The sequence below is a fragment of the Alligator mississippiensis genome, chromosome 12, assembly GCF_030867095.1.
Source record: "Alligator mississippiensis isolate rAllMis1 chromosome 12, rAllMis1, whole genome shotgun sequence".
Lineage (NCBI taxonomy): Eukaryota > Metazoa > Chordata > Crocodylia > Alligatoridae > Alligator > Alligator mississippiensis.
The window spans coordinates 15,030,675-15,057,368 of record NC_081835.1 but is presented as its reverse complement, the minus strand read 5'-3'; the positions used below and the strand labels follow the sequence as shown (position 1 = coordinate 15,057,368).

General features: G+C 45.0%; 2 protein-coding genes across 4 annotated transcripts in view; one reads left to right on the top strand and one right to left on the bottom strand.

Moving 5' to 3' along the window:
• The window catches only part of LOC102561116 (cullin-associated NEDD8-dissociated protein 1), a 28,929-nt gene extending 6,569 nt beyond the window's left edge, over positions 1-22,360 (top strand). For all 3 annotated transcript variants that reach the window (XM_014605475.3, XM_019499618.2, XM_014605488.2), the window contains 13 exons: positions 2,086-2,240; positions 3,597-3,720; positions 4,354-4,610; positions 5,197-5,302; positions 6,027-6,178; positions 7,108-7,400; positions 12,068-12,209; positions 14,367-15,872; positions 16,364-16,459; positions 17,166-17,335; positions 17,555-17,719; positions 18,787-18,894; positions 20,713-22,360. In XM_014605475.3, the coding sequence (XP_014460961.1) occupies positions 2,086-2,240; positions 3,597-3,720; positions 4,354-4,610; positions 5,197-5,302; positions 6,027-6,178; positions 7,108-7,400; positions 12,068-12,209; positions 14,367-15,872; positions 16,364-16,459; positions 17,166-17,335; positions 17,555-17,719; positions 18,787-18,894; positions 20,713-20,940 (3,502 nt within the window). In that variant the 3' untranslated portion in view covers positions 20,941-22,360. The remainder of the gene's footprint in view (positions 1-2,085; positions 2,241-3,596; positions 3,721-4,353; positions 4,611-5,196; positions 5,303-6,026; positions 6,179-7,107; positions 7,401-12,067; positions 12,210-14,366; positions 15,873-16,363; positions 16,460-17,165; positions 17,336-17,554; positions 17,720-18,786; positions 18,895-20,712) is intronic.
• Positions 22,361-22,840: 480 nt separating this feature from the next.
• Positions 22,841-26,689, bottom strand: RPL32 (ribosomal protein L32). The gene is made up of 4 exons (XM_059715696.1): positions 26,610-26,689; positions 26,123-26,223; positions 25,742-25,923; positions 22,841-23,022 (listed from the first exon to the last, which is right to left on the bottom strand). The coding sequence occupies exons 2-4, from the start codon at positions 26,216-26,218 to the stop codon at positions 22,893-22,895; spliced, it is 408 nt and encodes a 135-aa protein (XP_059571679.1). The 5' UTR covers positions 26,219-26,223; positions 26,610-26,689; the 3' UTR covers positions 22,841-22,892.
• Positions 26,690-26,694: the final 5 nt, after the last annotated feature.

Sequence of the window (26,694 nt, the reverse complement as noted above, 5' to 3'; positions counted from 1 at the left end):
ACTGTATAAATGTTGGACTGAAGTCAGTGTTACAGCAGAGAAGCTGGCTGACCCTTCTTAGTAACAAAATCCTTAATAGCTGACAAAAAATGTAAGGTGAAAACATATCTTTGAAGGGAGCTGCTCAGCTCTCATTTATGTCAAAGGACAATTTGCCATAGGCTGTGGTGGGAGCAGAATCTTTCAAGCTGTGCCTCTGAGTAAGCTTCAGTAACATTGGAGTATGTTGGTAAGGTGCTGCTGCACTTCTGGATTCTCAAGAGCTTGTGGGCAGGCTTTATTCCTCATCTGCACGCACTGGCTTCGATAATCCCATGGCAACACTAGTCGCACAGTCTTACCCTAGTCTGATGTAGGATATCCCACTTAATGCCAACTTCAGTTTCAGCGTCTTAGAAACAAGTGACACACATGGATCCTTTCTTCATTTGCACCAAATTAAGTGTGTGCATTATGAGTGTGTGCTATTGCTGACTCCTATCTTTGGGGAGGGTCATCTCATACTTTTTGCCTTGTAATATCAACTTGGCAATGTTTCTTTAATTTTGGCAGCCTGTTGGCTTCAGTGTTTATCAATCTGCTGGCAGCTGCTAAATTTGGATTTGTTTTCTGTATACACTGTGCAAATTGCATGTTACTGTGTGTGAACAGTTCACTGTAGACTAGAAGAAAGAGAACAAATATGGTCTCCCCAAGGAATCAACCAAGCACAGTGACACTCTGCTCAGAGGTGGAATTGGAATCCAAATTGGCAGATACCTCACTGCTGCTTCTGCATCAGACAGGGAGACTCCTTTACAGCTAAGGATGTAGAATGATGTAATCTTTCATATCCAAAAATGAACTGATGAAACATAGGTTACACAAAAGGCACATATTATGGATCAAGTCCCCCTGCTTGTCTGTATGGCAGCTTATAGGAAATAATAGGGAAAAAAAACTTTGGGAATCCATAGTCAAGTCCTCATTCAGGATTCCCACTGCAGCCATTCCCTGTGTAAGGCAGGTAGAATCTGGTCCACATGAACTAGGTGCTTGGTTCTCTGAGTCACTTCCCCTGCAAGACCTGGGGAGGGGGGGAAAGGGTCTGGTAGTTAAGGCACAGGAGTGGGAATGACATCTATCAATGCGCTGTGTTGTATGATTAGCATTGGTCAGAATATTTTTTTGACCATGTTTGCATGAATAAAAGATGACTTTGCTTTGCAGCGTTGGATTTGCCCTCCTTCATGTTTGCTTTTCACAAATATTTTAGGCACTGAATTTGCTGGGGAAAGGAACTGATGGAAACACCAGTTGTCAGCAAACAGTGTAAAATATTCATGGCAAAATGAAGGAACATTGATGTGTACAACCCAAACTCTAAATACCAGTCATTTGTGGTGAACTGCTCACAAACAACCAGAGGCAAATTATTCCACATATAATTCTGCATAGTAGATGAGTTAAAGAAAATATTATGCTCTTAGCCAAGAGGAAAGTACGGGGGTTAATTGAAACCAGTGTTCACTCAGCCCTGAGGGTAACTGCACAGAGGCTGAGTTCTTTGTACATACAGCAAAGGGCAATAGAAGGTTAACTTCATCTGGAAACACTTACTCATTTTGGCTTTTGCTTTTAGGCTGGTCCATTTCTGACACCTTTTCAAACCATGACTGTAGATGCCTATGTGACCTCAACATTGTCTACCGCATATTAGTTATTAGGCTGCCTGGGCAATTAAATTAATCTTCTTCGCTCTAAAATGCACCAGCCTGCCCAGCTGCATTCTCCAATAGATGTACCCTATGATAGAACTGATCTGAAATCCATGAGCCTCCCCACTGAGTTCTTTGGTCCTTGCTTGGGCCTTGTGATGTACTAACTGGACAGGAATATGAAATATATTGAGTCTAGAATTGTAATGGAGACCTTAGGGCACCTGCTGTGAATTTAATTATGATTTGGTAATGAAGGCAATATCTTCAGCGTTAGGTCTGGCATACCCTTTAGCTCCAAGAAACCTGACCAGCGAGTGCTGAACCTTTTGTGACCAGGGGGACAGCCTTCTTTCCATTTGGTCTCTTTTCTCTCTGTCGTCTGCAGTTTGGGTCCTTTGGTCAGCAAAGTGAAAGAATATCAGGTGGAAACTATTGTGGATACGCTGTGCACAAACATGCTGTCGGATAAGGAACAGCTCCGGGATATCTCCAGCATTGGACTGAAAACTGTCATCTCAGAATTGCCTCCAGCATCTACAGGTAAAACATTTCCCACCCATTTCCTTCTAATGTCCATCATTATGATCCTTCCCTCTGAGAAGGCCATAAAGCCTGTTAAGAAGCAGAGGACAGCTTGGAATTCAGAGCCTACCTTTGTGTGGGAGCCCCTGCCCCGTGCCCAACCATGTTAGTAATGGGATGTAACAATTTAAAGATCATAGATCAGAATAATGATTTTAAGATAATAGAAATGGATATGCAGGAGTAATTCAGAGATGAGATGCAAAATAAAACTGGGTGTTGGATCTCCCGGGGTGTGTTTAAAATTTGAACTTGCATCTCAATTTTGTAAACAACCCCTTTCTATAGAATGATCCTACAGCATCAAACCCCATATCCAAGTGCTCTTGTTTGGATGATGCACTAAGAGAGCCCTTCTGGCAGGGCTGCTCCTGGTCTGGTTCCAATGAAGTATCTCTCTCTCACTCTCTGCTGGAATCCCAGCTGTGTCAGTTTTTTTACCACCTCCACATACAGCCTGTTTCAGTGCCTGTGTTACCTCGCTGTTGACAGCCTCTGCTGGCTGCCCCTCCTGCCCAGTTTTTTTACCCAGCCCAACAGTTGTATTGAGAAAATGCAAGAGCAGCTCTATACAGTAATATACACATATATCCCCAGGGTCCCATCATTTGAACGGTCTCTGCAGCAGCTCCTGTGCCTTATGCCATTGTTCATGCATCTGTTATTCCCTTGTAGCAGGTGGCCAGGGCAGCGTTTCTTGCCTTGATTTTTTTTTTTTTAATTGGCAATGATACCCTGTGAAATATTTTTTCATGAATATATTTCTGTAACTGATCATCGGTTCTCTGGTATGGGATATGGCAGGAGTGAAGAGGGGTGATTTAGCATTTGAAAAAGTGGAGCTAACAAACAGCTCTGTAAGCACAGTAGCTGTAGTATACTCCTGTCAAACATCCCCTTCACACAGGAGTTAATGATGTTCCTACTAGCACTCTGCTGCTCTGGCCCTGCTATGTGTTTACAGTGATGCAAAACAAGGTTCCACTTCATGTGAAAATTTTCAGAATTACTAAATTTGTTTCTGTTCCACATCAAGGAGTCCACACTTCGCCAAGGAGAGGAAGCTCTTCCGAGCGGTTAATGCAGTGGGTTTGTATGGTGTGTCCCATGCCCATATTTCCCCCTCCTTCCCTCCCAGTGAGTATCAGGTGACAGCTTCACTCCTCTCTGGTGATTCCTGAATGGGAGGGTTCCTTAGGCCCTTGTCGACTAAGCTGCTGGCTCTAAGCAGCCATTAAGTTGGACATTGGAACATAGGAAGAAAGGCAGATGTAGATGTTGTTAAAGCTAAGAAACACTTGTCTCTGTTCTTAGGTTCCACCATGACGGCAAATGTGTGCAAAAAGATCACAGCCCAGCTGACTGGAGCCATTGGCAAGCAGGAGGATGTATCTGTTCAATTAGAGGCTCTTGACATCCTGTCAGATATGTTGAGCAGGTACCAAAGGATTTCCTTCAAGCGGCTGTGTACAGCAGGGGGCTGCACGGAGGGTGTTTCCTTACAGCTTTTGTTTTTCTTGTACTGCTTTGAAGACTAGAATATAAAGGGTTTGGGGTGGCTGCCATTTGGGAAGAAGCTGGGAGGATAAGATGGCCCAGTAGAGGTAAGAGGCGCACAAATAGTTCCTTCTGTGCTTGGGAACAATGTAGGAACATCAAGAAGTTTGAGTTGAACTGAATGCCAGGAATGTTTGGGAGGGGTGGAGAATGGAAGGACAAAAATAAATCACTTTTAGCATGTCTGACTTGGTCTTTCATAGGGTTTTTTTTTTCTAGATTGACTGCTTCTCTGATCTATAACTAACATACCTCAGTGTCAGCATTCTGTGTAAACCTGTCCACTGTCCTCAGGATTTCAGTACCAAAAGGACATCATCAATATCAAACTCTTTGATTCCCAGAAGAGGGAAATGAGCTACTTGGAGCAACCTGAGATTTAAACTTAAAACACCATCTTTTTGTTAGAGATGTACTTGTCACTTAATTTTACTCTGTCCTTCAGTCTTACCAGCAAAGAGAGCCTCAGTTCTGAGGATTTAATTTCTCATTTGTATCTTGCCTCTGATTGCAGGTTAGGGGCAACCCTTTACTCTTTTCATTCCTCCATCCTGAACTGCCTCCTTCCTCAGCTCACAAGCCCCAGGTTGGCTGTGCGAAAAAGGGCTATCATTGCTTTGGGCCACCTGGTCTTGACATGCAATGGAAACATCTTCTCAGAACTCATGGAGCACCTGTTAGCTGAGCTGAAGAGGAACGAGTCTACTTCTACCACGAGGACATACATCCAGTGTATTGCTGGAATCAGCAGGCAGGCTGGACACCGCATAGGTAAGACCAGTCACTTAGAATGACAGATCCAGACATGTATACACACATTTTAAATCTGCTCCTGTTAAATCATAGAAGCAAAGGTTATTTACATTATTTCAAGTATTTTTGTAGCTAGCACTTCATAACTCCATGCAGCATACTGTTTCTGATTGCCACTCAGGCTTAGCAAGGGAAGTGGACCCCTAGCTGTACTTCTGTAGCACCTTTTATTTCAAGGTATTGGATGGGAAAATGCTGCACTTAAAGATTAATCCTCACAGCATCCATGATGGTAGGTTATCATGAACAGACTTATTTTATTTTCTCTCTCCATATCCCATGTGCGTCTGAGTAACTGGTCAGAGGTGCTGTCAGAGCTGGGATTAGATTTTGGGAGTTTTTCAGCTTCTTGGATGACCCCTCTCTCTTTGTAACTGCTTTGTATGGAAGCAGGAGTCAGTTCTGTTAATTCTTTGGACAGCAGCTCGCAAGACGTTACATGTGACATCCAGCTTAAAAATGTTGTGAGAGATACTGGAACAGAATGGCTAATGATTAAGTTGTGATTCAAGCTCAAAGTTGCTTTTTACTCTGCCCTGTTCAGGAGAACATCTGGAGAAGATAATCCCGTTGATTGTTCAGTATTGTAATGTGGAGGATGATGAACTGAGAGAGTACTGCTTTCAGGCCTTTGAGTCTTTTGTAAGAAGGTGAGTGCCCTTGAATATAATATATTTAATTTATTTCCGTTCCATTGTCTCCCTCCTGGAAATTCCTGTGCAAAGGGGTCGAAGGGAAAACCAAAACAGTCTAGACCATTTTTTGAGGTCCAGTAACAGAATCCTTTCTTAAGAGGCAGTTGGGCTTTTTATATAGAATCTTAAATATTTGTTTTAGCCAGTAGGTAAAAGGAAAATGTTCTTGACCTAAGGAGTCTAAGATGAAATGGGCAAAAGAAACATATTACAAATGGCAGTTTAGTACTCGTTCCAGCTGGATCTCGCTTAAGCAGTGTTTTTGGTGGGGGCTGAACAAGAGGAAGCCAGCTCAGACTTTTGATGCTGGGAGCAATGAATGTGAGAAAACAGTACTCTGAAGACTGGGACATGGCAGCCCATTCTTAACATGCTGAAATTCTCCATAGGTGATTTGACCTTGAAGGAAAGGGTCTTATGGAGAGGAGGCTTATTTGTGTGCGCGTGGTGGGAATTTGTTTTTCAGGAGAAATTTCAGGTAGTGGAGAATGGGAATTAGAAGCTTACTTTTCTGCTTATATTGTAACCTTGCTTTTGTGCTCCATGGCAAAGGGGAATGCTGTACTCTGTATAACTTATTTCAGCAATCTGGAAGGACTTTAAGATGGATGGTGCTGGTTTTACATAAAGCAGTAATTGTCAGTTTTTAAGGGTTTTTCTTGTTTGTTTGTTCTGCTAGGTGTCCAAAGGAAATGGGTCCTCACATCCCTAGTGTGATGGGATTGTGCCTGAAGTATATCACTTATGACCCAAATTATAACTATGATAATGAGGAAGAGGAGGAGGAAGAAGAAATGATGGAGACTGGGAATGGGGAGGATGAAGAACAAGGTGCCTGCGCATGTGTGTGCATACACGCACACACATTTCCCCCCCTTCCCTTCCCCCGGCCAAACCTGGAGTTCATTACTGCATCTTTCCTGATTTTTATGCTTGTTATAGATAAGGTGGAATTTGTTAGAACTGACAAACTAGCCAGGCAGGATGCTGAGTATCCTTGGATATGCCTTTGTTTTTGGGTGGGTGATGTCTACTTATTACAGCTATTGTATATCAAGCTAAAACCTTCCAATTTTGACATGATTTAAACGCGCTCATAACAAGAATTATCAAATGGACATGGGTAAATTTGTGGAACTAAGCATACTTCTAAAAATCCAAAGAAAGGGACATCCTTAAAAATATCCATTGGCCCTCTGGGTTTATCACTAGATATATCTTGATATCACAAGTGTCAAAGATTTTTTTTTTTTCCCTCCTCTTTTTTTTTTTTAATGAATGGGATGGAGTTCAGAAGGAAATGAGTGTTCAGGGTAAATGAGTTGCCCATTCCAGACCTGGATACATTTTTAGCAGTCAAGGATACTTAGTTATGGGTACTGCTTCCTCTTATTCCTGCTCTCTCTCAACTTGGGAACTGATTTCTACCTTCGAAGTGTAAATCCCTTACAGCCTTGAGCTGTAGGTATATTAAGGGTCATGCTCCAACCAGTACATGGCACCAGGCCTTGACACTGTTAAGGACAGGGCAGTAGGGATGTGCAGCAGCCATCATAATTCACTGAACGCTGATAATTGTTGGTGGAAATTGTTCAGAATAACTCGGATCCGACTGTTCCCTGATGCATGTTAGTTATTGGTATCTGTTTATCTTGTATTTTATTTTAATGCTTAAGAGAATGGGAAACATCAGGATGTATTGATTCCCTTGTGTTTTTTCTTGTAAGATGTGACTTGTTTCCTCTCCTCATCCTTTCCAGAGAGCGATGATGAGTACAGTGATGATGACGACATCAGCTGGAAAGTCCGCAGGTCTGCAGCAAAATGCCTGGAAGCCATTGTCAGCACCAGACACGATCTCCTTCAGGATTTCTATAAAAATCTCTCCCCAGTTTTGATAGGCAGATTCAAGGAACGAGAGGAGAATGTCAAAGCCGACATCTTCTGTGCTTATATTTCCTTGCTAAAGCAAACGCTTCCTATACAGAGCTGGCTCCATGCATCCGACTCAGCAGGCAAGGAAGATATACCCCTCACTATGCTTCAGAACCAGGTAAGTGAGGAAGCGGTAGGTTGGATTAAATGGAATAGTGAAGAGAAGCAGATATTGCACTTTCCATAATGTCCAGTAACGCAACTGAAGAATATGGCTAACTGCAGGACTGTGTGTTCATCTCTGGCTGACCATTGGGGTTACAGCAACATTTTGGAAGATGTGTAGTTTTTAGGGCTTGTGTCCAGTCCAGGTTCAGAAGATTCTAAAATTGTCACTGCACGGATGAGTTGTGTCTACATAAAGAAAGGTTAACATGGTTTCTTGCCCTGTCAAGGCTTTTTGTAATGTGACTATGTTGGGTTGTTCTGATTTGGTATTTCTGCTGTGTAGATGGGAAGACATAACTGTCTGCACAAAAGGGATTAGCCAGTCCTCCCACCTCTCGGATTATTCTGTGGGCGGTTATCCTAAAGTGCATTAATCCACATGGCAACTCTTCCCAATGTGTTATCCTTTGTTTTAGCACCTGGGTCAATGTGAGAAAATGGTCCTGAGTTGACCAGAATGTAGGTAGCCCCTCTTGCCACCCCCACCCCCCTCCCTCTGCCACCGCCACCTGTGGGCAGTCCCTGCTTCAGCCTATAAATGGTGCTGCACCAGTTGTTCATGGGATGCCTTGGAGCTGCCTCAGGGAGACATCTTTTGTTCTGGGACTTGTTGAATAGTTTACTGCTTAATTGTATCGGATCTAAACTGTTAGAAGCTGGAGAAGTGTCAGTGTATAGGTGTACTAGAACAGTAACACTGTGTATGCAAGTGTGCTCACGAAAGAATAACTAATGGCTTATGTAAAAACTTTCTGGGCCTGTTTTTTTTTTTTTTTTTTTTCAGCTACAGGGGGGATGTACTTCATTGCTAATCACATAAAATAAACATTCAAGGCAGCATTCACTTTTTACTTGTTTAATTCTGAAATATGTTAAAGGAATATTGTTGTTTGGATTAGCAGACCAGGGCTCCATCTAGCCCAACAACCCATTTCCAATAGCAGCCAGTACCACCTGCTTCATAAGGTAATGGCATACACTGGGAAAATGGCTTTTAATGAAAGCCCCTTCCCGGTCCCACTCGGTTAGTGGTTGTCTTATGCCCTGAAGCAGAAGGATTTGCAATCGTTCCAGATCTTAGTTTTCTCCTGCCTAGTGCTAACTGTTACATAAATAAGACTTAATATTTAAGTAAAAAAAATGTTCCATCAGTTATTAGCTGTACAAAGAACAGTCCTGTGTCTGGATCTCCTGTGTGTGAGGCTTTCTTGGAGCTTTACAGAGGTTTGCTTGTTCAGATATGATTCCAAGATCAGGGCCTTCAATATGAAATCTGAAAGAAATTCTAAGCCTGTCATCTACTTTCATTGTCAATTGTTTTGTTAATTCTTGTACTGTCAAGCAGGTGAGCTCGACTAGTTGGTTTGACTTCTTCCCACTTTTTAGAAAATAATTTTATGCTAATTTACCATCTCGCCCTTTTCCAACAGGGAGGGGTTGTAGGGCTGTAAAGGAAGGCTTTTTAAAAATGTTTTTAGTCCTTCTGATTCCTTTTTTTAAATGCCTAGTGTACAGTCCCAGTCATCTCATAGTATCTCTGTTCCCTTCTCTAGTGTCTCTCTCATAAACAGTTGGACCTGTTCCTGTTGGATCCGTCTGCTCTCTCACTGAATCAGTGCTTTCAGTGGAAAGCAGTGAAGTGCTTTGCTACAGAGCTCTGTACTGAGGAGGATTCATAGATTCATAGATGTTAGGGTCGGAAGGGACCTCAATAGATCATCGAGTCCGACCCCCTGCATAGGCAGGAAAGAGTGCTGGGTCTAGATGACCCCAGCTAGATACTCATCTAACCTCCTCTTGAAGACCCCCAGGGTAGGGGAGAGCACCACCTCCCTTGGGAGCCCGTTCCAGACCTTGGCCATTCTAACTGTGAAGAAGTTCTTCCTAATGTCCAATCTAAATCTGCTCTCTGCTAGCTTGTGGCCATTATTTCTTGTAACCCCCGGGGGCGCCTTGGTGAATAAATACTCACCAATTCCCTTCTGTGCTCCCGTGATGAACTTATAGGCAGCCACAAGGTCGCCTCTCAACCTTCTCTTGCGGAGGCTGACAAGGTCCAGTTTCTCTAGTCTCTCCTCGTAGGGCTTGGTCTGCAGGCCCTTAACCATACGAGTGGCCCTTCTCTGGACCCTCTCCAAGTTATCCGCATCCTTCTTGAAGTGTGGCGCCCAGAATTGCACGCAGTACTCCAACTGCGGTCTGATCAGCGCCCGATAGAGGGGAAGTATCACCTCCTTGGACCTATTCGTCATGCATCTGCTGATACACGATAAAGTGCCATTGGCTTTTCTGATGGCTTCGTCACGCTGCCGGCTCATGTTCATCTTGGAGTCCACTAGGACTCCAAGATCCCTTTCCACCTCTGTGCCACCCAGCAGGTCATTCCCTAGGCTGTAGGTGTGCTGGACATTTTTCCTCCCTAGGTGCAAGCACTTTGCATTTCTCCTTGTTGAACTGCATCCTGTTGTTTTCTGCCCACTTGTCCAACCTATCCAGGTCTGCCTGCAGCTGTTCCCTGCCCTCCGGCGTGTCCACTTCTCCCCATAGCTTTGTGTCATCTGCAAACTTGGACAGAGTACATTTGACTCCCTCGTCCAAGTCACTGATGAAGACATTAAAGAGTATCGGTCCAAGGACCGAGCCCTGCGGGACCCCACTGCCCACACCCTTCCAGGTCGAGACCGACCCATCCACCACGACTCTCTGGGTGCAACCCTCTAGCCAATTCGCCACCCACTGGACTGTGCAGTCATCCACGTCACAGCCTCTTAGCTTGTTCACCAGTATGGGGTGGGATACCGTATCGAAGGCCTTTCTGAAGTCTGAGTATACGACATCTACCCCTCCTTCTGTGTCCAGGCGTTTCGTAACCTGGTCATAGAAAGAGATTAGATTGGTCAGGCGCGATCTGCCCGCCACAAACCCATGCTGGCTTCCCCTCAGCATAATTTGTCCTGCTGGGCTCTCACAAATGTAAGCCTTGATAATTTTTTCAAAAACTTTTGCCAAGGATGGAGGTGAGACTGACTGGCCTATAGTTGCCCGGGTCCTCCTTCCTCCCCTTCTTGAAAATGGGGACCACGTTAGCCCTTTTCCAGTCCTCCGGGACTTGGCCCGTGCACCACGAGCGTTCGAATATTCCCGCCAGTGGCTCTGCAATGATGTCGGCCAGTGCCTTCAGCACCCTCGGATGGAGCTCGTCTGGGCCTGCCGACTTAAAGGCATCCAGTTCTTTCAAGTGACTCTGCACCATCTCAGGATCTACGTATGGAAGTCTGGCACCTTGCTGCTGCCTCTCTACAACCCCAGTGAGAGACTTGTCGTGCCCCTCACTTAGGAACACTGAGGCAAAGAACTCGTTGAGGAGTTCAGCCTTGTCCCCCCTGTCTGTCACCAATTGTTTCTGCCCATTTAGCAGGGGTCCTATTCCTCCCTGGGCCTTCCTTTTACTCCCAATATATCTAAAAAACAATTTCTTGTTGTCTTTTACTTGGGTTGCCATCCTCAGCTCCATGGTAGCTTTGGCCCGTCTAACTGCCTCCCTACAAGCACGAGCAGAAGAGGTATATTCATCTTTAGTGATCTCACCTTGTTTCCACTTTTTATGTGCTCCCCTTTTGGCCCTTAGGTTGCCCTGGATTTCTCTGGTCAGCCAGGGAAGCCTCCTGGCCCCTTTCCCTCTTTTGCCTCGCTCGGGGATCGTCTTGCTTTGTGCCCGAAGGATCGTTTTCTTAAGGCACAGCCACCCTTCTTGGGCTCCCATCCCTTAAACTCCTACTCTGCAGTGCGTCCTTGACTAATCGCCTGAGTGCATTGAGATCAGCTTTCCTAAAGTCTAGCACTTTCACCCTACTAGTTACCTTACCCACTCGACGTCTTATGTTGAATTCTATTATTAGGTGATCACTGACTCCCAAATGGCTACTGATCTGGAGGTCCCCTATCATGTCATCCCCTGTTGCCAATACCAGATCCAGTATGGCATTCCCCCTAGTGGGACCATGCACCTCCTGTGTCAGGTGGAGGTCCTGTACACAGGTTAGAAACCTGCGTGAGCGATGGGACCTTGCTGTCTGCGTCTCCCAGCAGATGTCTGGGTAGTTTAGGTCCCCCATGACTACCGCCTCTTTAACTTTTACGGTCTCTGAGAGTTGCCTCGGAGCCCCAAATCTATTTCTTCCCCTTGGTGTGGGGGTCTGTAGCAGACCCCTACCACCAAATCCCTTTCTCCTTGCCCCCCATGTAGCCTAACCCACAATCCTTCTACTTCCTCAACCTTGGATTCTGTCTTGATGAGGGTTGATGTATATTGCTCACTGACATAAAGTGCAACCTCCCCCCCCCCTTTCTTCCCCGACCTGTCCTTTCTGTACAATCTATAGCCCTCAATATGTACCGCCCAGTCGTGGGATGAATCCCACCAGGTTTCTGCTAGCCCTACTAAGTCATAGGTGTTTAGTGCAAGCAGGAGCGCTATTTCATCCTGCTTGTTCCCCATGCTCCTAGCATTAGTATATAGGCACTTGAGCCCTGCGACTGGTGCCTTTGCTGCCCCCCCCGCTCCGAGTCCCAAGGGGCCCAAGGATGTAGTTCCTGACTTCCCTCCTCTCCCTGCAGGTCCCTAACATCATCAAGGCCTTGCACAAGCAGCTCAAAGAGAAAAGCATTAAATCGAGGCAAGGGTGCTTCAGCCTTCTGACAGAACTGGCCAGTGTTCTCCCCGGCTGCCTGGCGGATCACATCCCTGCGTTGGTGCCTGGTAAGGCTGGCTCCTGGGCTGGGGCGGTGCCATGGGGACATCTCATGTTAAGGACAACCCTGTTCCCATTCTGTATCATTTCTAGGAGATGTATAAGCATCGCCTGCTTTTTTTTTTTAAACTTATTTCTGGATATTTATATGTGCTAAAGAAACAAAGTCCACTCTTGCTCCTGTTGAAGTCAGCTGGAGTTTTGCTAGTGATTTGGGGTCAGTATAGAGATCGGTGATATAACATTTTCAATCCTTTTCCAAATTTTGGTGTGTGGTTTTTTTGTTTGTTTGGTGGGGGGGGGTTGTTTTTTAAATGGAGAGGGTTTTACCTGCAGACCTGTATCTTCCTTACTTGACTTTTTCTCCCTGGAGATCAAAGGTATTTAACTTGCTCAGCCCATTGGGCTGGATGAGGGGCATGGAGCTGGTCTGTAAGCTGGGATCAGGCCCACAGATTGGCCCCATGCGCTGGATCCTGTGCACAGGGTTGGTTTGTTGCAGGCACCATATGCAGCACACACCCTGGACCAGCCTCAGGTGTTGCTTATGGCACACAAGGCCCAGAGGTGGCACTGCAGGTCAGATCCTATGGCTCTTTGGGCTGTATCTGTGACACCGCTGCTGTAGAGCAGTGGGAGGTGCTCATCCAAGTAAGGTTTGAAATGCCCAGCTGTAAGCTCCTGCCTTGCCCTCAGGCTTGATCTCACTGTAAATGTTTGGGGAACTCCCTAGTCAATTCCCCATAGCTTTGATCATCCTGGGATGCTGACTCCCATATGTTTACAAGAGGCTGCAGAGAAAATACAAAAGCAGCAGCCATTTTTAATTGCTTTGGGATGGAAAGTAGAATCCTTGCAAATAGCTTTCAGATGCGCCCTCTTTTGAAAAACGTAAAAATTATACAAATCAGAGGTGGCAAAGACCCTTTATATTTTCCAGCCCACTTCCCTGTCAGTGGGTGTGTCTACACAAGATACTTTACTGCACAGTCTACACGCGCACATGGTGTGCAGTAAACTTCACTAATAGCAAGTAAATTTTGCTACCTGCAAATGCAAGTAGCAAATTTTACTTGTGATTACTTACTGCACAGTAGTACTCGTGTAAATGCCTGACAGGGGAAAGAATCTGCTTCTGGCTTGCTCTCTCCAGGGGGCAGGAGATTGCTCTCTGCCCCTGGGAGTTGCCTGCTGCCGGGGTGGGCTCCAGTGGCAAAGCCTGAGTGGAACTATGTCCCCCTGCCCCAGCAGCAGGGAGCTCCAAGCCCCCTGTTCTGAGACCGCAGTCAGGGAGTGGGGACTGGGAGATCCTCATCTCCCAGCCCCTGCTTAGTCATCATGAGTGGGGGAGGGGGCTCCACTTCTCTGCAGATGCCTGCCTGGGAGTGTTTACTCTCAAGTACAGTAAAAGCTTTGTTATCCAGCACCCACAGGGAATGGAGGATGCTGGATAACTGAGCGGCCTGAACAGGCATCTTTGCAACCAGATTACAACTTCTGGTGATCAGTGAGGTGAACTATGGAAACTACTTTGATTGTATCCAGTTATTCATAGATGTTAGGGTCAGAAGGGACCTCAATAGATCATCGAGTCTGACCCCCTGCATAGGCAGGAAAGAGTGCTGGGTTCAGATGACCCCAGCCAGATGCCTATCTAACCTCCTTTTGAAGACCCCCAGGGTAGGGGAGAGCACCACCTCCCTTGGGAGCCCATTCCGGATTTTGGCCACTTTAACTGAAGAAGTTCTTCCTAATGTCCAATCTAAATCTGCTGTCTGCTAGCTTATGGCCATTATTTCTTGTAACCCCCAGGGGCGTCTTGGTGAGTAGAGCCTCATCAATTCCCTTCTGTGCCCCTGTGATGAACTTATAGGCAGCCACAAGGTCACCTCTCAACCTTCTCTTGCGGAGGCTGAAGAGGTCCAGGTGCCCTAGTCTCCCCTCATAGGGCTTGGCCTGCAAGTCCTTAACCATATGAATGGCCCTTCTCTGGATCCTCTCCAGGTTATCCACATCCCTCTTGAAGTGTGGCACCCAAAACTGGACGCAGTACTCCAACTGCGGTCTGACCAGTGCCTGATGGAATTGTTAGAATTGTTTTTTTATCTTTTGCTAAAACTGTTTTGAACTGCTAAAATGGTAAATGCAGTGTCTTCTCTGCACAGGTATTGTCTTCTCTTTGGCTGATAAGTCTAGTTCCTCCAACATGAGGATTGATACACTGTCTTTCCTTCACGTTCTTCTTTGCAACCACCAGCCAGAAGTATTTCATCTTCATATTAAGACATTGGTTCCTCCAGTTGTGACTTGTATTGGAGACCCCTTTTATAAGATCACTTCAGAAGCTTTGTTGGTTACTCAGCAGCTTGTGAAAGTCATCCGGCCTTTGGACAAGCCTGGTACATTTGATGTTAAGCCATATGTGAAAGACCTTTTCTCTGGGACTCTAAAGAGACTGAAAGCTGCAGATATTGATCAAGAGGTGAAAGAACGTGCTATTTCTTGCATGGGGCAGATTATTTGCAATCTTGGCGACCATCTCAGTAATGATCTCCAGTCAACCTTGAAGATATTTCTAGAGAGGCTTAAAAACGAAATAACCAGACTGACAACAGTCAAAGCGGTAACCTTAATTGCTAGTTCTCCACTTAAAATAGACTTAAGACCCATTTTAGGGGAAGGATTCCCCATTTTAGCTTCCTTCTTGCGAAAGAATCAACGTGCCTTGAAACTGAGTACACTGACCGCTCTGGACATCTTGATTAAGAACTACAGTGACAGCCTCAAGCCAGCCATGATAGAGTCTGTTCTCACAGAGCTTCCTGCTTTAATTAATGAAAATGATATGCATGTTTCCCAAGTTGCTATTGTGTTTCTTACCACATTAGCTAAGGTTTATCCATCATCCTTATCCAAGATAAGTGGCTCGGTTCTTTCTGAAATTTTCCAGCTCGTCCACTCCCCTTTGCTACAAGGTGGTGCGTTGAATGCCATAATAGACTTCTTCCAAGCTCTGGTTATAACGAAGACAGCCAACATGGGCTATACAGAACTGATGAAGCAGCTGACTGGTCCTATATACTCACTGAGTTCTGCTGGGGCACCTGTAACTTTACATAAACAGGCTTATTACTCTGTAGCAAAGTGTGTGGCTGCCCTTTCAACAGCCTGCCCAAAAGAAGCCGCTGGGGTAGTGAACCAGTTTATTCAGGATGTGAAGAATCCCAAGTCCAGCTCAGCTGTTAAAATGCTGGCCTTCCTGTCCCTGGCAGAGATGGGGCGCACCATGAACCTCAGTGCTCAGAAGGAGCTCAAAATGGTCATTCTGGAAGCTTTTGCTTCTCCCAGCGAAGAGGTGAAATCGGCAGCTTCTTATGCCCTTGGGAACATCAGCGTTGGAAACCTTAAAGAATATCTTCCCTTCATGTTGAAGGAGATTGGAAGCCAGCCCAGGAGACAATACTTGCTACTGCATTCTCTGAAGGAAGTCATCAGTTCTTCCCCAGCGGATGGCCTCAAACCTTATGTGGAGGATATTTGGGCTCTGCTTTTCAAACACTGCGAGTGTGCGGAGGAAGGAACACGCAACGTGGTCTCGGAGTGCTTGGGGAAATTGACTTTGGTGAATCCGTCTCAGCTGCTGCCCAGGCTGAAAAAACAGCTGTCATCAGGTAATGGAAAAGTCAAGGCTTGACATGGTAAAAAGCCAGGGCATACTCTGTTTGTTGCTTAATCACCTAGTGAATTAATTTCTGTCGCTGTTTTCATATACTACAGTTTGCTACAGTATACTACAGTTTCTGAGGGAACCAAGCCAGGCTGGGTGGAAAGATCAGTATTGGGAGGTTAATTGAAAGAGGTATACGCTGTGGAGGGAGCAAAGGAGCACGAAGTTGCATGGTGCATAGTATTAAGGAGAATGTTAGCAGGGACACAGTACTGCATGAGAAGATACTGGAGACAGAATCCAGCCATGTGATGTGATCCGATCCATTATGGAAATCCTCTGTTCCTTCATCTCTTATACAAAGAGAATCTTTCTCCTGTTTCTGCTGAATAGTTCATTGTCTAGTACAAATGTGTAAAGAGCATATTGTATGTGTTCTTGCACTGTACTGTGTACACTTCTGTCTGGTCTCTTACCCCTTTTCCATCTCTGCAGGTTCCCCGCATGCACGAAGCACTGTCGTAACTGCAATCAAATTCACAATTTCAGATCAGCCTCAACCTATAGACAGACTTCTAAAAGGTTGCATAGGTGAGCTTCGGTTCCAGTAGAAATCCTGGTTAGCTGTGAATGTTGGCATGTTGTCAGCGACTCTGTAGCTGATGTCGTTTGTTTCATAAGTAAGATTTTTGTATCTGTTTGATCCGAAATAGGGTTGTTCATCTGTGTTTCTTTGTAGCAAGAATTCTGCACTGGCATTACAATGCAAGCCCCATGTGAAACGTTTTTGACTTCCTCTTTCACGCAATAGAAACGTTACATTCAGAGAAGAATGAACTCTTCTGCTCTTTGTTTGGAGCTCTTCTAGGACCTGGGCTTCACAGATGCACACCTTGTAAAATATGTTTTCAGTTCAAACACCCATATGCCTGATGGAGTATGCCCTTCTGTTCCAGAGAATCAGACAGATGAGCAGCAAGAAAATATTTCCTTTACCTAATTTTGACTTTGTCAAAATGAGAAGTCACTGGTGGCTAGCATCACATTGGTATTTCTATACCCAGATACAGCCTGTTTCAGATTGTTTAAATAGTACACTGCAAATCACCTAAATGCATCACTATACACAGGTTTTGACTTAGTTGTTTTAAAATTATTATATACAAAATATTTTTCACATCCATACTTCTTGAAATACATGATGTTGCTTTCAAGACCAGAAGTCAGTAGATCTTGGAAGACGGCTAGAATACTGCCTTTGGTGCCATCTATCTGACTATGTGCCTTTATCCTGCAGGAGACTTCTTAAAGACACTTCAGGATTCTGACTTGAATGTCCGGCGTGTTGCTTTAGCCATGTTTAATTCTGCTGCTCACAACAAGCCTTCGTTAATCAGAGACCTGCTGAACACTGTCCTACCCCACTTATACAATGAAACTAAAATCAGAAGGGAACTTATACGGGAGGTATGTTACTATGCTGTCTTTTGAGTTCTGTATGTCAAGGTCCCAGTCATCCTGGAGATGAATGTGCTGTGATGCTCTTACGAGTAAAGAGTTGGGTGGAATTCTCAGGGTTGGATGGAGAGAGAACTGTCTTTAAGGCATTAGATTTGTAGGCTAGCGCTCCTGAAGTGAGACTTTCATTACTGGCCTAATCATCAGTAATTTTTTTTTTCTCTTAAGGTAGAAATGGGGCCATTCAAACACACTGTGGATGACGGCCTGGATGTTAGGAAAGCTGCTTTTGAATGTATGTACACACTATTGGAAAGCTGCCTTGACCGACTGGATATCTATGAGTACTTAAACCACGTGGAGGATGGACTGAAGGATCACTATGACATTAGGGTAGCTGATCAAGTGTATTGGAAATAAAAAGTTTTGATGTTATTTACTGCACTTAGTAGGATTTAGGCAAATAGGTTGGGCAAGGCATGTAGCTTCTCTTTTTGTGCTGCCTTTTTGTTCTTTGGGGGGTCTTGGCTTTTTTTTGCTTTTTTTTTTTTTTTTAATTCAATAGATTAAACTTTCTAGTTTGTTGCTGATGTGGCCTTGAAAACGTGACCTTAGGCTAATTGATTCAGTGGTGTGTGCAGAGGCTTGCAAAAACCCAAAACAATAATGCTAGAAGGAGTGGGCTCCTTTGTTCATTTTGGTAGGTGCTAACTGAGGTGCCCAGTGACGGTGTTTGAACTATCAATATTGTACATGATTTTGCTGCTCGTTATGGCTTCTAAGGCAGTAGAAATATGCTGGCTTCTAAACAGATGTTTTTGTAATACAGAAGCTCTGTATAGAGCAGCTCTAAGAAGGAAGAATCCTGAAGATACGTCATCTCCTATAAATGGCATCTCATGTTTGTGGTTTCCCTGTATCACTACCTTTACTAGCTTAGGTGCACATGCACTTGTGCCCATATACATGTGTGCACGCACATATACGTGTACACACACACTCAGAATTAACTTGTGCAGGGGGTCTGACTTTTATGGTAACAGCAACTGATTCAGGGCAAAGCTACGCACTCCTTCGCCTCATAGTAACTTGCTTGCATGCCCATGCCTTTAGTCGAACAACTCCTGTCAAATGTTTTTAAAATGTTTGCAGGAGGGTCCTTAGGCCTGGCAGGATTCTGTTTTCTAGATCTGCATTGTGCATTCATTGACACAATGCAATTCATCACGTAATTTGTCTTCTAGAACCTTAGCTTTTCCTTTTAGCTGTGTTTTATAAGCACAAAGCAACCCGTCCATGTAAGAACAGCAGGAGGTGGAGCTGTAATTTCTGACCAAGTCCACAAACAGTATGTAGCTGCAGGATGTGTGCAGCAGAGAGGGTTCTGTGTGTTAAGCTTGGGAAAGCAGGACCTGAGAAATCTTTTTTTTTTTTTTCTTTCTCCCAACCTCTTCCTCCAGATGCTGACTTTCATTATGCTGGCTCGACTCTCCACCCTTTGTCCTAATGCAGTTCTGCAAAGGCTGGAGCGGCTGATTGAGCCACTGCGAGCAACCTGCTCTACTAAGGTAAGACTATGAGATTGCTGGCCCACAGTTAGTGGAGGAGGGAGAGCTAGTGCAGTGCTTTTGTGTGCAGCTGGTGTTTTCCAGGAGCTGGGGAGTTTAGCAAGCCCCACTGCCCTTGTTATGATAATCAGGTCTTAATATCTGCAATAATTTTATGTTTTCTGTAACAACAAGAACATAGCAGCTTTCTGAAATGTATAGTGCTTCACCCTGGTCAGATCTTACTAACAATGGGCTGTTTTGCTTGCATATATTATTTAAAATATGTATTCTGGAATGGGCTTTTGTCATAGCAAGGAGTGTTGAAAAAACAAATTATGCATCTCGTGGGTGTGTCTACATGTGCACTTTTAATATGCATTAGCCTATTTTAATGAACATTAAGGCAGCTGAAGAGTGCTCTTTAGTTAATGGGTATACTTGGTAGCTGTGTTGGTCTGAGACAAAAAGACACACAAAAAACTAGAACTCTTGGTTCCAAATACCTTTTATTCGACCAACTGGAAAATGGCAAGAAAATTGTCCTTTTCTGCAAGCTTTCGGGATCATAGTTTCAAAGGGATCAATTTTCTTGCCATTTTCCAGTTGGTTTAATAAAAGGCATCATTTTGGAACCAAGAGTTCTAGTTTTTCTTATGTCTTTAGTTAATGTACATTAAGACAAGCTAATGCACATTTTCTTAGTACTCCACACTAAGAAAATGCAGTACTAGATTTAATGTAAATTAACTAAAGTGCATTAATGCATGTGTAAATGTGCCCCCCCATGCATCTCCAGGGATCTTGAAGTTAAAACTCTGAACCTTCTTTAGTGTAACAGCCTGCTGGCTTTCAGCCTTGAAGTTTGAAAGGTTTCAGGGCTGTTTTAGTTTTGGGACTTCCATTGCGAGTCTAGTCTGGAGAAAATGATTGTAAAATGTAGGGGGGAGGTGAAGGGAGCATGTTTATGGACTTTCAATGATTTCTACATCAAACTTGCTCAGTTACCAAGTGGAAAGGATAGGCTTTCTAATTCTCAGCACTGACGACTGTCTGTGTTGGGCACTTCCCGGTTTGCCATGCTGCGACCTGTAATCAATAGTCTGTAATCGGAATGAAGTTTTGCTAGTGTGCATGGAACAGCAGGATGCAGTTTATCCTTCCTACTCCTATACAAGCTTTCCACAGGTAACCAAACTGGTTTTTCCAGTGCATGGGATGCTTGTATCAGGCACTACTGTAGATTTTTAGTGATGAGGCATTTTTAAAGCGAGCCAGGAACAAGCAACCCCAGCTGTTAGCATAAAATGAAGTCTAGCTTCACCTCAGATGAAGGGATTAGAATTGAATTCATGAAGACACATACTCAGCATAGCTATCAATAAGACTTGACTTTGGTTATTAATTTGGTGGGGCATGTTGTGTATGTAGCCAGGCTAAATTATTTTAGGTTTCAGATACGTTCATCATACATTGTGATGTGCATTTCTGTCATGCTTTAATGGAGTTTTTGCTGAACTTTATCAAGGGAGATAATCGCCCTTTGTGAACACACACACACATTCCAGCTTGTTCCTAAGCATTTCAGATAAGCTTCTAGATACCATATTTGTCACTGGTATAAGATGTTGGGTTTATTTTAAATGCTTGATGTTGGCCTCATGCTGATCTCTGACTGGATGAGTCTATGCCACCAACTTTTGAAAAGCCCTCTTGCCCATTTCCTCTCTTGTTAGAAAACACAGCTCTCAATGCCCACCACTCATATTTCCAGCATGCATGTATGTGCTTCCTTTTCTAGGTCCCCCCATTAAAGTTGTTGCTGTTTTGGACTTTCAGGTAAAAGCTGGTTCTGTGAAACAGGAGTTTGAAAAGCAGGATGAGCTGAAACGTTCAGCAATGAGAGCAGTTGCTGCTTTGCTAACCATCCCCGAAGTGGAGAAAAGTCCAGTGATGGCTGAATTTTCTTCTCAAATCAGAGCCAATCCTGAAATGGCTTCACTCTTCGAGAGTATTCAGAAGGATTCTGCTTCATTGTCCACCACAGAATCCATGGAGATGAGTTAAAGTTTGCCCCGTCTTTCCACCTCCCCGCCCCCATCACCCTCCTGCCCCCATAATGCGTTGCTGAAATGGATTTCTTGTAGGCAGGCTAAGAAAAAATGTCTTGGAGCTGGGCTCAACTGCAGGAGCCATATAAACCAAACAGAAATTGGCTATGTAGTTCCAGCTGCCCAAATACAGGCGTCTGCTCCCTCTTGCTGAATTCTAATCTTGCAGATGTGGCTAAGGTAAAAAGCCCTTGATAGGAGGGATTGAAAAATACAGTGCATTAAATTCTTCAGCAAGTTGTTAGATGGGAGGAATGAGACCATTTTAAATTTGTTTTAGTACGGTGCTGCAAAATGGAACCCTTCTCCCAGAATGATTCCCCACCACAGCGCCTTGTTTGAAATAGTAGCACGAGGGGGGAAAAAGCTTCAAGGTGACTTAGTTCTCACTTTTACCATTGCACATGCACTTTGCACCCCAATTGCCCTGTCAACAGAAGGAATTTCTGTATCTTTTCACTAGAGAACAGTGGCTAAGCATCTTAGTCTTGTGACAGAACTGGCCACCAATAAAGTTTCACTGTCTCCTGGTTTCAAAATTGTTAGGTCTAAAGAGTCTTCATCCTAAATGAATTGTCTGCTATAAGCTGCACTTGCTATTTATTACTTACAATTTCTTGACTTTCCCTGTAGGTCAATGCATAAAACAAGAGAACTGATCCTTGGTTACTTTTGTGGAAGCAGGTGGATAACAAGGCTTTTCCCCCTTGATTTCACTGTCAAGGAGTTTGGCTGCACAAAGTGTCTCTGAAATCAATTGTCTTCCAAAATGGAATGTCACCTGCTAATTACATTTTAACCTTCCAGAGTCTTCTTTACCTTAATCTGTATGTGCAACAGCCTCTTTACCTTGTTTAAATTGCCAGCAGTGTTCTTCTGGGTGACCATTGGATGCCAAAGCACTGATGTATTCCAAATTTGTCATCTTAGAAGTAAAATACAGCATGTTGCTGTCAGACACCTGCATTCAGTACTCTCCTATTTTTGCTAGATATTTTGTATTGGGCCACTAAATGAGAACTTGCAGGAATGTAAGTACTTTTCAGAAGACTAGAACCTTTGCACATCACTTGACATTATTTTAATGGTTTTGCTCAAATCCTACCCTGTCCTAGGAAGTGATGGATGCAGGGAAAGTTCTTTAACAGTAAGCGATGGATAGAGTAATAGTAAACTACAGAATGAAGCCACCATGACATACCTCTTGTAGCCATGGATTTGTAATAAGCTTTCAGTTCAGGGTTTTTCTCCTTGTTTTTGACAAGAGTGGTTGGTGTGAAACATTTGAACTGGTCTATTTATAGTGCGGAGTGTGAGAATTTCCATGCTGTATGAGTGGCATCCAAAGAAAATAAAGAGATATGATGAAGCTGTTACCCATCTGCTACTGAATTTATGTGGGGGTAAAATAACCACCATTACTTATTACTTCTGGATTGCATGTTTATCCTAATAGAAAGCTTAATTCCATGTAGCACGCTTTGCAAGAGTACAGGCTGTAGCAGAGGAAGTGGCATTACCACCACTGCATGCATTAGCCTTAACAAGCAACAGGTAGTACTACAGCAGTCAGCCACCTCCATAACAATGGACTAGCTGGTTCAAAGAAGGTGTATTTACAAGCCTATTTTTTCAGTGCAGTTAAAATAACTCCAAGACCTGCTCAGCTTCAAAACATAGGATCACAAAGGGGGAGGAGAGTACCTTCCCCTCCCCTGCAGTCTCTAGTATGACCTTGTGTAGCAAAGACTGTAAGCGATTGTCTATCTCAGTCTCATTTTTCAGGATGTTACAGAAAGGAGTCTCAACATTCTAGTTCGAGTAGTATAGAGACATTCAACCACCCCACACCACACTTTGGGTTTTTTTACATTTTATTAATACATCTGCATTAACAGAGGAGCCAACTTATTCGTTTTCCTCACTGCGCAGTCTGGCATTTGGATTGGTGATCTTGATTGCAAGCTGTGCTGCTCTCTCCACAATTACCTTGCGGTTCTTAGAGGAAACGTTATGAGCAATCTCTGCACAGTACGACCTGCGCAATAACAAAAGTTAATCTAGCATTACAAATGCCTATCAATACACAATAACCAATATCTTAATAGCAGACAGCAAAGCCAATTCAAGCCTTGAGAAAATTCTTGTTACCTGTAGCTAGCAACAGCCACTATTTATATAGTGGAAACCAGTGGTTCTCAGCCTTTTTCCTACTGGGACCCATTTGCAAAGGTTCGTGGCCATCCCTGGCCCCGCTGGTGCTCCTCACACCCAAGCCACTGCCCTCTGCTCTCCTGCCTCCAGCCCTGCTGGTACCCCTCACTCCCAAGCTGCAGCCCTGCTGGGGGAGCCCCCAGCTGCCCCAGTCCCATTCGAGCCAGAGAACAGTGGCTGCAGTGGCTCCAGCTCATGCAGGCAGCAATGGAGTGAGCTGGAGGGGAGGCTTGTGGCAGCCCCTGCCGTAGGCTGGGACTACCACAACACGCCATGCCAGGCAGCCTGGTCACAGCCTATTCTGCCCCCCAAGCAGTGTCTCTCTGCCACTACAAACACCCAGCCTGGCCTCATCTCTCTCATGCACCCTTCTCCCTGCCACAGTTTCAGCACTTTCCCAGGATCAGCATTTCTCAACCTGCAGCCACAACTCTCTGAAATCTTGCAGCCCACTTTTCGATCATGACCCACAGGTTGAGAAATGCTGGTGTAAACTACACACAGGATACCTGTACTTTAAAAAGGCAAATACAGAAGGTGAACTGAGCACGTAAGCTCTGCATGAGAAGAGAACAAAGTTTCAGAGTAAATTCTAATAATAGGGTCTGGGTTTTGCAAAAATATTTTGTTTCAAGAACTGTACATTCAATACGCAGTGTTATGCGATGCTGATCTCAATATGTGATTGACTATCTGCCTTTATCAGCCATGCACAACTGCATGTCTGAGTTTAATAGTGCTACTAGGACATGTCCACCACAGAATTTCTCTTATAACAAAGGGAGCTTGACAAGAAACATTCATTAAAACTTAGAATTTAAAAGCATTAGTTGAAAAAAAAAAAAAATAATTACTGCTAGCACCAGTTTAGATTTGAATGTCATATTTTAAAAAGCATTCAAACGTTTGAACAGCCCTCATGTCATTTTCTCATCTACACAGATGAGATTAATGCCAGGCAGCATTAATCCTTATAGCAGAAGAATTAAAAGTCATGGAATAGCTCATGACAGCCTTCTCCCCGAATACTACCACCCCTCTGTGCCTATTATCCATAGTTGTCTCCTTCAAATTCCAACTGCATACCGTTTCCTGATCCCATTTCTGCACATTTTCCCCTAGGACAGCCACCAAGACAGGCTAGTGCTGGGCTAAGCAAGCACAACTCTACTACAGACTGCTGAGTTGTATCCATTTACATCAGTGGTGACTTAAGCAGAGGAGTCTGTCCTCCCCTGGATAGTTCCAGTTCAGCGAGTTTGTTTTCTGCTCACTTTCACTATAGCGGTATATGCAGAAGCATGGATAAAAACCATGTCCTGTATTGCTGGAATTATCTGATCCATTTAGGAGGTTAAGAAGTTATTGTTTAACAAGTTCTATGAGACTTGTAAAATCTATTAGAAATAGGTTGCGTATATTAGTGCCTCTACGCTTTTGCATTTTTAATTAAAGAAAAAGCATGCTTCTAAAAGGAAACTTCATAGTTACTGTTTTTTAGCTTCTCACTAGGACTAGGCAGTCAAGGTAACCACATTAGAATTGATCTCTAGCACTATTCTCTCTCAAAGCACAGTTTGTAGGCAAGACTGATGTGAAATTCAGCCCATTGTAAAAATCAGACACTGAATCCAGATGTTACCCAACACTCCACCATCGTGAATTACTCCATTAATACCCATCTTCAAAACCTGATGAAAAACAGAGCGCTTTAAATACAATCTCTATTTTTTCCTGAAGAGGACCATGCATGCTGACTAGAACTATTTAATGTACTTAAGACAGCTCAACAGGAAGCAAGTCAGGGTGATCCAACCAAGTTCTGCTGCTTTCAGGCCCCAATCTGTCAAAGTCATTCCAGCAAAGACCTCCTCATCCCCCTCAACTAGCCACCGTTTTTCTACCCTAACACTGAAGGCTTCTCTGGTCATTATTTTGCCTGCTTCCAAGAACCATGGGCGTAAGTTGGCAGAAGCCACACTTCGGTTGTGGCTGGAGAGTAGCTTGAAATGGATACGATAGCAGCAGGGATCTGACAGACTGCTGAGAAGCAGGCAGAGGCATTAGGGACCATGGTTTGGTACCCTTCGAGGCCTGTCTCCCACTTTTTGCTCCAGGGTAAGTGCTAAGGGAGCAAGGAGGTCGAGTATACTTGGACAAGTACACTTGTCTCTAGGGGCCTTGCTACTGAAATTCCCTGTATTTATAGCACGGTAATGCCTCAGGGCTGCCACTCCTGGGTAGGCTCCAAACGCTGTATAATGGCAGGCTACTTCCCTGGAGTCAAGTGCAGTACAGGGAGGTAAGAGCAGGGCCCAACCCATGTAAAAGCCAGGGGAGCAGCTTCCTCCCTTCAGCATTTGCTCAACTGCTGCTAGATTTTGGTCATTTCACTGTATCCCCCCCCCCCCCGATTAGCAACTTACCTCTGGCCCCAACCTCCTGGTCTGACCGCTGCCACTGACCAAACAGCACTGGCGTGTCTAGGCAGGCAGCTACCCACCCACCCCTCTTAAAGGGGCCGAAAGCTTGTCTTCACTTACTTGTTACTCATCATAAGCACTTCGAGCTCCTTGACGTTGTGGACCAGGAACTTCCTGAACCCAGTGGGCAGCATGTGCTTTGTCTTCTTATTGCTACCATAACCAATGTTGGGCATCAAGATCTGGCCCTTGAATCTCCTGCGGACTCTGTTGTCGATACCCCTCGGCTTACGCCAGTTGCGCTGTGAACGATGCGAGAACAATGTTTTGACCCAACAGCATGCCCAACACAACAGCCTGGGCTTAACTGCACATCGCTCTTTGCAGAGCCAAGCCCCCCCTCCCCCCAATGCGATTCTTAATCGCCCCTTCACATACAGTGTTTTCTGGGCTTTAACTCTGCATCGAACAGCTCCCTGCGCACGGGAGAGACAGGCCTACCTTGATCTTGACATAGCGGTCGGACTGGTGGCGGATGAACTTCTTGGTTCTCTTCTTGACGATCTTGGGCTTCACCAGCGGCCGGAGGGCAGGCATGGTGTCTGCGGGGTGGCCAAAGAGGTGAGAAAGGGGCAGAGACTTCCCTGCCCGCACCCCCAATCTCTGCCCTAGCCCAGCCTCTGCAGGGCCCCGTGTCCCGCAGCCCCCCCAGTCGCAAATGCAGCCCTGGTGCTAAGGGGGACCCCAAAGAGCCCGTACTAACAGCGCTAAACACCCGGGCTCCGCAGGGCCTGAGTCCCGCAGCACACACTTAGCACCAAGGCGCATGCGCTGCAGGGCAGCAGAGAGGCCCGGCCCGGCCCGGCCCGTGGCTCTGCTGCGGCAATACGGGGCGGCGGCAGCGGGGGGTGCCGCCCGCAGCGCGGGGGAGGCGGCGGCAGCGGGCTGCGGGCAGCCCCGGCGCAGGATGGCGGCGGATCGTACTCACCGGCGGGAGCGCTGCGGCCACCGCGGCAGGCAGCGCGGAGAGAGGGAGGGGGTGGCCCGCGGGGGGTGATGGGAACACTGCCGCG